This window comes from Felis catus, chromosome C1 (genome assembly GCF_018350175.1).
Source record: "Felis catus isolate Fca126 chromosome C1, F.catus_Fca126_mat1.0, whole genome shotgun sequence".
NCBI lineage: Eukaryota > Metazoa > Chordata > Mammalia > Carnivora > Felidae > Felis > Felis catus.
This window is the reverse complement of record NC_058375.1, coordinates 28,320,690-28,332,914: the sequence shown is the minus strand read 5'-3', so window position 1 is coordinate 28,332,914 and position 12,225 is coordinate 28,320,690. Positions and strand designations below refer to the sequence as shown.

The 12,225-nt window shown below is 54.5% G+C and overlaps 1 protein-coding gene across 1 annotated transcript in view; it reads left to right on the top strand.

Moving 5' to 3' along the window:
• Positions 1-12,225, top strand: part of GRIK3 (glutamate ionotropic receptor kainate type subunit 3) — a 230,466-nt gene that overhangs the window by 190,689 nt on the left and 27,552 nt on the right. Inside the window, exon 11 of the mRNA XM_003989866.6 lies at positions 11,362-11,585. Coding sequence (XP_003989915.2) covers positions 11,362-11,585 — 224 coding nt within the window. The remainder of the gene's footprint in view (positions 1-11,361; positions 11,586-12,225) is intronic.

The following is a 12,225-nucleotide window of genomic DNA, read 5'->3' as shown; positions in this document are numbered from 1 at the left end:
TAACACATATTCATCGTCTCTGGCCTCTGTTTCCACATCTGTAAAATGGGAATAATAATAATAAAAAAAAAAAGCCTTTTCTCCCCGAGTCTGTAGGAGGATTTAATGAGATACAGCCCAAAGTTGCTTAGCAGAGTGCCTGGCGCTCCGTAAATGGGGCAGCAGCTGGGAGCTGTCCTGCTGGTCAGCGTTCCTACGGGGACAGCCCTGCTGTCTAAAGTGTGCACATGGAAGAACATGATGGTGGTGGCAGGGGCCCTGCCCCTCAGCTGTGGTCATCCTGGTGGGCCACAGTGATCCGGGATCTGATAGCCTCTGGATCCAAATAGCCTCAGGAAACTGACTCACACCGATTAGACTCACGCGGAACTGAGGCCCACACGAAGGCATCAGCCCCTTACTTCACTTGGGGCATTGGCCTTTCCTGCCATCCAGAGCTTCTGTCCCGGCACCCGGTGTCCAGGATCGTGCTGGAGAGTGGAAACAGAGCTCTCAGAGTGTGGAGAGTCTGAATCCGAGAAGAGAGGCTGCTGCTGGAGCAGGGGGCAAGAGACGAGTCTTGAAGAGCCTTGAGTGCTAAACGGAGGGATTTGCTTTCCATCCTGAGAGCTACCAGGGCACGGCTGGAAGAGGTGGAGTGACGGGGTCACGTGAGAGTGGTACTGGAGGCTGTGACTGCGACCTGGGTGAAGGCAAGCATGGTGATGGACAAGGAGGGAGGTGGGTGGCACAGGATGGAGATGAGGAGGTAGCATCGAGAAGATTGGCGGATGGTTGGGTGAAGGAGGTGAGGGACAGGGAGGAGTTCCGCACCAGGACGGGGTGTGAATTTCTAGCTGGGAAGGTGGCAGTGTCTTCCCTAAGTGAAGAGCCTCTTGGCAAAATAGAGGACTGCGGGAGGTACAGAGATCATTCTGGGGTTGGGGTCCCAGCAGGTGGCTGGCCAGATGGCTGGGGCCTCAGAGGACAGAGCAAGGCGGGAGGCTAAGATTTGGGGGTCATCGGCACAGCCTCGGGGGGGGAGGGGGGGATCCCAGGAGGCAGTCAGAGGCAGGACCGTTGTGGGGAGGAGAGATGGGAACCTGGGCAGGACCTAAACAGCACGGAAGTGTAAGGAGAGAGGAAAAGGAGGACTCTATAAGACCCCGGAGCTGGGGCGTCCGGGTGGCCCAGTTAGTTAAGCGTCCAACTTCGGCTCAGGTCATGACCTCACGGTTTGTGGGTTCGAGCCCCGCATCGGGCTCTGTGCTGACAGCTCGGAGCCTGGAGTCTGCTTCAGATTCTGTGTCTCCCTCTCTCTCTGCCCCTCCCCTGCTTGCACTCTGTCTCTCTGTCTCCCAAAAATAAATAAATATTTATATATAAAAAAAAAAAAAAAAGGTGCCCGAGCTGCCAGAGAGGAAGAAGGAGAACCAGGGGAGCACGGGTGGCAGGGGCCAAAGGCAGAGAGGCTGCTGGAAAAGCATGGACGCAGGGGCACAAGTGGCAGGCGGGGAGGTCGAAGGAGAGGAACAAGCAGCATCCGCGAGTTGGCACCACTGAGATCTCCTGAGGGTGCAGGGTCAGCCCTCAGCGTGGGCTTCCTGCACGCTTCTGGCCTGACTTCCTGCAAACTCTTCTCAGAGACCCAGAAATCCTGTCCTGGCTGCCTTTCTCAGCCCTGGAATCGGAGGGGATGGGTGGGGCAGAGAAGAAGCAGAGCCTGGCCTTGAGGGAAGGCGTAAATGCCCTCCAGACCGCAGGGAGCCGTCAGTTCTCTTCTCTCTAAGTCTTTCCATCTCCCTACAGCAGATAAGGAGATTTCCCCGGCTCACGGATGGGGCCGGACCAAGATGGGGGATAGAACCAGATGGAGACAAGGAGCAGTCATGGGTAGCCCCGGCCTGTCGTCTCTGCCCTCGTGAAAGAAATAGCATGCCCGGACAGCCCCTGTGCCCCCCTGTAGTGCTGAGTGCAGAGCGAAGAGGAGGGCATAGCCGCAAGTGCCCATTCCCCCCCCCCCCCCCGACCTTTCTTCCAGAGAGCGAGTGCCTGATGAACTGCTCTGGGCTGCTGCCCGAGCGCCTGGCATGGGCTGGGCACACAGAACAGGGGCCGGCGAATGAGCACGCGGACTTGCACGCCTCCCCCAGAGACGTGGCTGTGGCGTCATAACCACTGAGCTTCCCATCCTGTGCAAACGGACGGTCAGGCGTCAAGCAAGGCTGTGACCCCATCACCCTCTGTGTCCCCTGCCTTCCAGCCAATAACCCAGATTTTAGTTCTGGCTTACGTGCTTTAGTGTCAGAAGGGGCCCCGGGCCCCTGTTCGTGTGGCCAGGAAAGGCTCTGCCACACCGCCTCCTTCAGGCTGGCCAGCGCAAGGCATGCTGGGAGCTCGCCTGAGGCAGGTGGAATCCCAGATGGGACAGGACAGTTGAGGGCAGGGGATTTCCTGATAGAGTGCCAAGGTGGACTCTTGTCAGGGCGGCCGGGTTGCCCAGAGCAATGACTGAAGACTTCTGGGGAAGCTCGGGATCTGCCTGAGAACGATCAGGGAAACAGGCGAGGGACGCGGAAAGGACCCGGACCGCAGTGAGATTCAACCGAAGGACTCTTAGCTGCCAGGACTCAGCCAGCAGAGAGCAACCTGGGAAAGACCTGGAAAAGAGCCGGCAAGAGGTCAGTGTCCAGACAGCCAGAAGCAAGAGTGGTCAAGGCACAGGTGGCCAGGGTGAGGGGGGACTGGAAGGAAACAAAGGTCCGAGGGAGCGATAGGGACATACTTGACCCCCTACTGAGGGCCACCTGCTCCTTCCTTCATTCCACAAAACCTTATGGAACACGGTCTCAGCCTGGCTGCTGGAGAGCACAGCCTGAGACGGAGGCTTCGATGCCACTAACTTAGTTCAGGGCTGGGGGGCCAGGGAGAGAGCGAGGGGCAGAAGTGGAGCGGGAGCAGGACAGGCCATACGAGGGCTCCGCACTGAGCCGGTCAGCGCTCAGTGTGCCCAGTCTCCGAGTCGGCACCCTAGGAAGGCCTTGCCAGGGATGTCTCAGGGTGAAGGGAGAAGGGGGAACAGGCTTATCCTACCAGGCTCCGGACTTCCATGCATTTCCGGGTCTGGCACAGCAGGCGTGGGAACCAGTCAGGCCCCTGCAGCAGCATCCACAGCGGGATGGTCTTGAGTGAGCCTGAGGGTCAGGAAGAGATACTGAGGAAGAGCTATCCAGGGCATGGGTGGGGTACCTACCTGGGGCGGGGGGCACTGAGGATGCCAGCCTCTCCACCCTTGGGGTCGTGCAGGGCATGGGGAAGGGGGCTTCTCTTAGAGGGGGCAATGCAGGTGTGGTTCATCCCCCACAGTGTGCCACAAAGCGGGGAACACCTACTGAGTCGTCCTAAAAGACAGACGCAGGACAGCCTTTGCTGGGAGGTGGGAATCGGGCCCTTCTCGCAGGCCCAGGAAAGGCACAGACTTCATTTCTCACGGTCAGGCGCCCAGCAGCTCCGGAGGCCCGTGTGTGAAGCATGGGTACGTGACCCCTCAGTCATGTCTACATGGCACCCGTCCCCATCTCTTTAGATATATCTGGGTTTTCCCAGGCTATTAGTGGCCACAGTGCTGATGAAGTCCCGGGCAATGGCTGGGGAGGGATTCGAAACTAAAGATGGTCACTAGGACCTACCTGAGGACGGCCATGAGGACAGGTGAGGGCTTTCAACGAATAGGCCAGAAGTAAGGGGCCCATCAAGGGCCGGGGTCCAGGGAGCAGAGTCCTAACTCTGGAAAAAGACAGGCAAGGGAGCAGGGCCCGGGCCGACTGGCATGGGTCATGTGGCTTCAGGGACAATGGGGGTACTGATTAGGGAAACTGAGGCCAGAGCTCAGCCCCTTAGGCTGGGGTAAGGGTTGGTCAGGACCCTTGGGGGTCCTTGGGGGGTACTTCATTGCTCCGTCTTACCAAAGAACTTTCCTGAGCTGCTTCTTTGTGCCAGGCTTTGTGCTAATGTGGGGGATACATCAGTTCAGTCCCTGCCCTCCTGGAGATTATGTACCTGCAGATGAGCAAGGTGTTCAACGGTGACTCACAAATAAGAATTTAGTTGTGCCAAGGGCACCGGGGAGCCGCATGGGAGGCTATGGGAACGCATCACTGGGACCTAGCGGCATGTGGGGGGAGAGGGGCTCACTGCCCCCAATTCCTTGGGCTTTGCAGGGCTGGGCCTGTCTGGGCTGATGCCACCTTCGGGGCCCTGTGAGGTGGGGGGAGAGGAACCGGTGGTTGGAGATGGAGCTCCAGCAGTGTCCGTCCTGGGGCGCCTGTGGCTCTGAAACAGGGAAGACCCGCCCTTCCTTCCTGAAGGAGACAGAGATAGCAGTTCTCCCAGGCCAGGGAGAGGCATAGGCCGCGTTCCCCACGGGCAGGCAGTGAGGCCGCCACAGGCTCAGGAAGCCTGCATGTGAATTACACGTGTAGTGGTTGACCCATCCATCGACACTCAAGAATCTGCCAGCACCGTTTGCCCTCTATTCCGATTTTGGGTTGTTGAGGCTGTTCGTTGTCAGGCTCCTGTCCGGGGCTGTTCCAGGAGCACTGTTTTCTTCAGCTTGGAATTTGGGAGCCGCCAGCAGATGCTATGGACGTGCTTGCTGGGTGTCTCTCCTCTACATCCACAATCATTCGGCCCCACGACCTCAGCCATGCGCGGGCTTTGAGCCAGGCGCTGTGCTAGGCGTGGGGCGGAGTGTGGTGCAAGGACAGAGGCTCAAGCCCTGCTCCCATGAGCTTATGTGGTCCAGGAGGGGAGAAATCACCCAGTCCCTCTAAAAACCCACCTGTGCTCAGTGCTAGGAGCGAAAAAAAAACCCCACCTGATGCCATGAGAGGAGTCACCAGGGAGACCTGAGGTCATGTGAGGATTTTGTGGATGTGACATTGGAGTTGAGGTCTGAAGAAGTAGACTTCAGCAAGACAGAGAGCTTGTGGAGAAAGAAGTTCCAGGTAGAAAAATGCACAGGTGCAAAGGTCCTGGGGTGAGAGAGAGCATGCGTTGGGGGGGGGGGCGGTTTGAAAGAAACCAGTAGAAAGCGAACGAGGGGACATGAGGTAAGGAAAGGCCGGAGAGGCAGGGAGGACCAGGTCCACGCTTTCCAACTCAATAGCCACCAGCCACTGGGGTTATTTAAATTTAAACTTAAGTTAATTAAAATCCATTTTTAAAATTATTTAATTCAAAATTAAATACAAGTATAAATTCAGTTCCTCAGTTACAGAAGCCACGTGGTGTGGCTAGTGGTTACCATATTGGACGATGTAAATGTAGAACTTGCCCACTGTTGCAGAAGATTCTCTTGGACAGAAAGTTGTCTTAGGCCACGAAAGGCTTAAGGAACCCCTGATAAGAATTTCTTTTATCCTAAGGGCCAGAGGGGAGTCCTGACATAAGTTAAGTAGGATTGGGAGTGGGGAAATTCTAGATGGAGAAACATCACTTTGAGAAAAGAATGGAAGGTGAATTCTATGGATACCACATACATAGGCGGGGAGCCAACAGACCAAGCCCTGGGGGAAAGTCCTGCATGCATAGCAGGAGTGAGACTGGTGTTCTTGGGTGGCTGTGGAAGCATCTGGAGGGAAGTGGAGGTGAATCTGCAGGTTCCTGCAGCCATAGGATTGAGAAGCCCCCACCAGCCGATGTGACGTGTACCCTGGGGAGACCCAGTGGCAGCCGCATATGGTCAGGAGCCAGAGTCAAATTCTTGTCTCTGGGAATGGAACCCGCGTTCAGGACAGGGCAGGGTGGGCCCAGCCATAGCGGAATGCTCATCTGAATGGGGAGGTGGATGGAGCTCCGTGCATCCTGCCCAGGATCTAAGTGGCAGGTGTAGGAGTGACCCAGGGCTGTCACAGCAAATGACCACAATAGAAATTTGTTCTGAGTTCTGGAAGCCAGAAATCGGAAGTCAAGGTGTTGGTGGAATTGGTCCCTTTTTGTTTTAGTTTTTAAAAATGTTTATTATTTTTGAGAGGGAGAGAGAGAGAGAGAGACAGAGTGCGAGCAGGGGAGGGGCAGAGAGAGAAGGAGACACAGAATCTGAAGCAGGCTCCAGGCTCTGAGCTGTCAGCACAGAGCCCGATGCAGGGTTCAGACCCACGAACCACGAGATCATGACCTGAGTCAGAGTCGGACGCTTAACCGACTGAGCCACCCAGGCTCCCCGGAATTGGTCCCTTTTGAGGGAGAATGTGTCCCAGGCCTCCCCACTGGTTTCCGGTGTGGCCGGCCATCCTTGGCATTCCTTGGCTGGAAGCTGTATCACCCCGGTCTCTGCCTGCATTGTCACGGGGCCTCCTCTGTGTGTCCCTGTGTGTCCTTTCCTCCTCTTATAAGGACACCAGGCATTGGATTTAGAGCTCACCCTAACCCGGTATTGACTTCACCTTAACTTGATTCCTTCTGCAAAGACCCTGTTTTCGGAGCTCCCAGGTCGGTGAACGGGTGGAGATATAGGGGGCGCATGGTGAGAGAGAGAGAGGACGTGGGAGCTTCGTGCCCCTTCCCGCTTACCTTGCCCTGTGCCTCTCTTCCATTCAGCTGTTCCTGAGTTCTGTGTTTTTCTAATGGCTGGTGACCTAAGCGGATGAACCACTTTGCATTCCTGCCAACAGTCTGGGTGGGAGGGGGGGGATTCACTTGCTTTACATCCTCATCAGCACTAGTATCATCAATATTTTTTTCTGGCTATTCTGATAGGTAAGCAGTGGTATTATAAGAGTTTTACACCACTTGGGGAGTGTTGCTGGGGACATCTGAACTACTGTGATGCAGAGTCCGGATAAACACAGGCTCCTGCCAGGAGCCATTCCCTAATTAGCGCCCCCAGTGCCACATGCTCAGGAACGGCTGTTAGGCACACTGATGAATTTAGGGGCACCCAGCAGGAGCTGGAAACAGATCTCTGGGGAAGTGAGAGTATGTCCTTTCTTTGCACAGCCCCAGACACTCTCCCAGCAATTTATCTGATGCCGTTTAATATCAGTGGCAGTGGGGCGCCTGGGTGGCTCAGTCGGTTAAGCGTCCGACTTCAGCTCAGGTCACGATCTCGCGGTCCGTGAGTTCGAGCCCTGCGTCGGGCTCTGGGCTGATGGCTCAGAGCCTGGAGCCTGCTTCCGATTCTGTGTCTCCCTCTCTCTCTGCCCCTCCCCCGTTCATGCTCTGTCTCTCTCTGTCTCAAAAATAAATAAAATGTTAAAAAAAAATTAAAAAATATCAGTGGCAGTAATAAAACACTATTTTAGTGGGGGGGCGGGCGGGCGGGGGGGAAGAGCCTATCTCCAAGTAAGGTCACACTGCCAGGTACTAGGGACAAGGACCTGAACGTATTTGGAGGGCGCGCGCAATTCAACCCCCTACGCGTGACTTGCATGGTAGTGTGGTAAAGCATTGGGGTTTGAGGTCATGGTGAACGGGGTCCAGGTACTGGCTCAGCCATTCACCTGCTTGGAAGTCAGCTATGCTCTCTACTGTACCGGAAACACCACCTGTCACTCAGACCAGTAGAGCTCGAAGCAATCTCCTAGCTTGATTGAGCCATAGTACCCTCATCTGGAATGTGGTAATAACATTTACCGCCAGAGGAGGCTGCTGGGGGGGGGGGGGGGTCATATATGGCAGTAAAGTATATGTAGCATGCTTCGCCATGATTGGTGTATAGGAATCATCCATGAATGGCCGTGGTCATTACTGTTTTAACTGTGACAGGTCACAGTCTGAGTAACAAGACATCCTGGGGGATCCCAACCAAGAGGCTGAGCACAGAGGTGGGGAATCTGATGGAGGCCATACTTGGGAACGCGAGGAGGCAGGTGCCAACCAGAACACCGGACACGTGGAGCAAGCTGGGGCTTGGGGGGCAGATCCTTCCCTGGGGAGGACCCCTGGCTTAAGAGAAGGCTGATCAGCAATAAGTTGCCAGAGGTGGGACCACGGTCACAAGTCTGTTCCCGGAGCCGGGTTCCCCTGGTTTCACTTTCTGGTTCGAGGCGAGTATCCAAGCAGCAGCCAAGAGGGCGGGATGCTAAGGGCCAGGCTGTGGAGCTGTAGCTGGGTAAGTGGTTCTTGCCTTCGGTTCTGGTCGTTGGACACACGGTGGAGCAAATGGCGACAAGTGGCCGCGCACAAGTATGGCGTAGAGTAGGAGAGGCTGGAGCCAGCTGCGTCCTGACAGATTCTTGGTAAGGGACAGCTGCTTATGGGGATGACGTAATGCCCAGGAAGGGTTGTCCGGCCCGTTTCAGAGGTATAGGAAAGGTATGGAAAGGTCCTCAGGCAGATGGGACCAACAGATCACTCGTAAGACCAATGAGCGTGCTGGACAAGTCAGGTTTGGTTTGGCCAAGGGCATGATTGCTGTGAATATGAGGGCGAGGCCCTTGGACCTTCTTGCAGCCTCAGTTTCCCTCCATAAGAAATAGAGGTTGGAATCGAGGTTTCTGAAGGTCTCTCATCCAGCTCCGACAGCCCACGATTTTACCAACCATCCTCAAAGAAAACTGGCACGAGTGGGAAGAGCCTGCCAAGATTGGGCCTTTCGTTCTGAGTAATGAGCTGAAACAGCAGAGGCTTGACATCTGTTCCCCTCTTTCAAGGGAAGCTGGACAAAATAATGCCTTTTAGCAACGAAATCGTAACCAACGGTGAAATGTAGTGTTTCCGGCCGCAACACCAGCTTTCCTGAAGCCCCAAGGGAGAACACACATCAAAACCCCCTTGAGGAAGGACAGGTTGACCAGCTGACTCTCTGCCGTAAGCACAGAATGCCGTGGACGCCCGCCTCCCAGCATGCGAGAGCCGGAGAACCGGAGGCTGGTGGGAAGATCCTGAAGGTTCCGTGATCCCCAGTCACTAGCCCTTTCATCCAACTTGCCATCAAAGCCAAAGGAAGACTGGCACCATCGACTTTGAGGTTCTTGCCAGGAACCCACTCCAAGCCTCAGAGGCCATTCCCAGAGGCCTGCTCCAAATGAGCAGTGACGATGATGTTGGAGTCAGAGCAGAGCCCCTCAAAGCAATGTGCTTTGAAGGGTTGGGGCCAGGGGAAGCCAAGTTCTAGAATCAGAAGCCCACTACACTCTTGTCATGCCAACATTATACAGGATCCTAGAACGAGCACTGAAAGGAACCTTCCAGCATGCCCCACCCTGGCCGCCACCCCTTTGAGTCCCAGCAGCATCCACCAGCAGGGGCTCACTTGACAGGAAGCTCCGTAAGAGCAGGAGCTGACTCCGGCTCAGCCTTGCATCCCAGACCGGAGCGTAGTAGGTCTTGAGAAGACACATATTATTCACTCTGCACCTTCCCTGATAGTTCTCTCCTTTCGTTGCATTCCTTTGTACACACCCTGAACTGACAGGGCTCCAGGGAGCCACTCAGCATTTCATCTTCCTCTGCCTTCCAAGCTAGGCAAGTTCCGACTCACACGTTCAGACATTTACAAAAGGAAGGTCCCAGTATGACACGTCCTTTGTATTAGGCTCCTCCTCCCTGTCTGTCCCAGGTTCCAAGGTTCGCTGAACCCTTGGGCTCCCAATGTCAATAATCGGCTGAGGGGGCTGCCGCTGAAAGGAAAATCATGGGGGTTGCAACATCAGGGTTGTGTGTTCGTCAGCGCCCTCCGCCCCCAGCCCGGAGCACCTGCAGAGTCTTTTACGAGCTGGGGTTCTACCCAGATTAGCCTTCCCTTCCTTGAATCTGATTTCAATTTGGTTGTTGGTTCCTGTTCTAGGATTGGTGAAGTCAGAGTTAGTGTTAACAGTTACCATTTAGGAAACAATTTGTATAATGTCCATCTCCCCCACCAGATTGTAAGCCCAGAAACCATGTCTGTTTGGCTGAGCTCTGCATCCCTAGTGCTTGGCGGAGCTCATAAAACGAATGAATGAGCACATGAATGAATGAATGAATGAAGCTGGGCCACGCCAGTGGGTGGCTGCCTAGACACATTGCCTTGGAAAGAGATCTCAGAAGCAGCCACCCCGCCTTTGCAAAAAGGTCTTTAGTACTGGTCTTTAGGACCCGAGCTCCCTCTCTGTTCTACCCACACCTGAGATAGGGAAGTGATAGCTTGATTCACATTCTGATATGTAAATAGCCACAGGAGCCCTCCCAGAGGAAAACACTATTAGCTAACAAATATTCTAGAGGCTGAGATGGGGCTTGGGAATGGACAAACAAAGCAGTAAATCAGCTACAGTCCCAACTGCACTTAGGAACTCACTGGTACATAGGCAGATAAGACAAAAAGTCACATGGCCACACATCCTGCATTCAACCTCAGCAGGTTAGGACCTTACCGTGGGGCAGAGCAAGCTTCATGGGAGTTTAGAATTGGAGGCTATCAGGGAGGGCTTCTTGGAGGAGGTAGCCTGTGCAAAGAAAAATCGTAGGTGGTAAGAGACAGCAGGGAGAGGGCATTCTCAATAGGGCACAATGTGTGCAAATCGGGGAGGTGAAAAAGGGAATGTGGTCATCAGGAAGCAGTTACATGGGGTTACATGCAGGAGAGCAGTGGGGTGGAGGCTGGAAAGGTGGGAGAATGAGGGATTATAGATTTTTATAGATTTTTATAGATTTATAGATTTTTAATCAGCAAAAGCTCAGACCGAAGAGACAGACCTGTAATTATTACCCTCATTAAAATTGTGGTGAGCTAAAATTGGCCAACATAGGAACATTCCTAGCCTTCCCCACCCCCTTCCTTTCTTCCTCTGTTTTGCTCTCTTCCCTCCCCTCCCCTGTGGAAGAGGGCTCTGGACTTATCTCTCCTTCCAAAGAGGGTATTATTTTTGCCCAACTGGTCTTTGGGGGCTGTTAGGATGTACAGAATATCCAGAACAGAGCGAAGCAGTCAAGACGTGGAGAGGAGAGGAAAACAGATTCAAATAAGGTTGGTTGTGGATTCATGATGTCTGAAAGTCACAGAGAAAGAGCAGGAGCTATTTTTGAAGGTTTGTAGATTGCTGAACTATATTTATTTGACAAAACCCCATTTTGAGAATGAACCCCCATGGGTTACAGCTTTAATAGGGTTCCATTCTCTGCGTGTCGATACCGCTGTCCTCTTCCTGGAGGCCAAGAGCTCTTGGAGAACGGGGGTCAAGTCTAATTCATCGTGGTCTCCCCAGCATGCTGGGCATGGCCTGGCGCAGGACAAAGGTTAGTAAAAGTTGAAACTGAAGAGTGCGCAAGTGACCCAAGGCACAGACGACGGGCTCCATTCCGCTCCCTTACCCTCCCTCTTCCAGGAAGAGGTGTCTGTCCCCTGCTAGTCTGAGGCTTTGCTCTTACGTCTGTCTGTGCATATCTCTCTCACTGCAGAAGGCAGATCTGGCCGTGGCCCCCCTGACCATCACCCATGTCCGCGAGAAGGCCATCGACTTCTCCAAGCCCTTCATGACACTTGGTGTGAGCATCCTGTATCGAAAACCCAATGGCACCAACCCTAGTGTCTTCTCCTTCCTCAACCCGCTGTCCCCAGACATCTGGATGTACGTGCTCCTCGCCTACCTGGGTGTCAGCTGTGTCCTCTTTGTCATTGCCAGGTAAGGGTAATGCCTTGGCCAGGGCTCTGGCCCAAGGTTGGGATTTTAGGGAGCCAGACTGGTCCCTACATCCTCAGTCCTTCACACAGAAGGCCCTCGTTTAAGGCCACTGCGCTGCCTGTCCCTGTGTCCCTCGCCGAGGCTCAGATCCCTTTACATCCTTCAAGCAACATTCCATAGCCCCCTGGGCGTGACTCCCCCAGGCCTTACTCTAGTCTGTGTCCACGACTGGGAGGCAACTGTTGTATCCCAGGCCCTGGGAGCGGGTTAAGCCATCACCCAGAGCTGCTCACCTGGGCCAGGCACCCAAGTACGACAGACTCAGGTGCACTGGATGGTCCATGGTGGTTGGTGGGAGGAGGTCACTAGGGGGCAGGTTCAGCTTGGTGTTTACTGAGCACCTGGCATCTGCCAAGCACCGTGCTCTGAAGCTTAGAGCCATTGTCTTAAGTGATTCTCTCAGTCCGCCATGAAGGGGAGACGTCTGAGGCTCACAGAGGTCCCATGTTTGCCAAGGCCACCCTGGCAATAAGTGACACATCGGGCATTTGAACTCTGGTCACCTGGCGCTTTATGTGTGACCCACATCTCTGACCACCTGGACGTTTATCCTTTGCCCCCTGCCCCAAGGTGGCAGCTC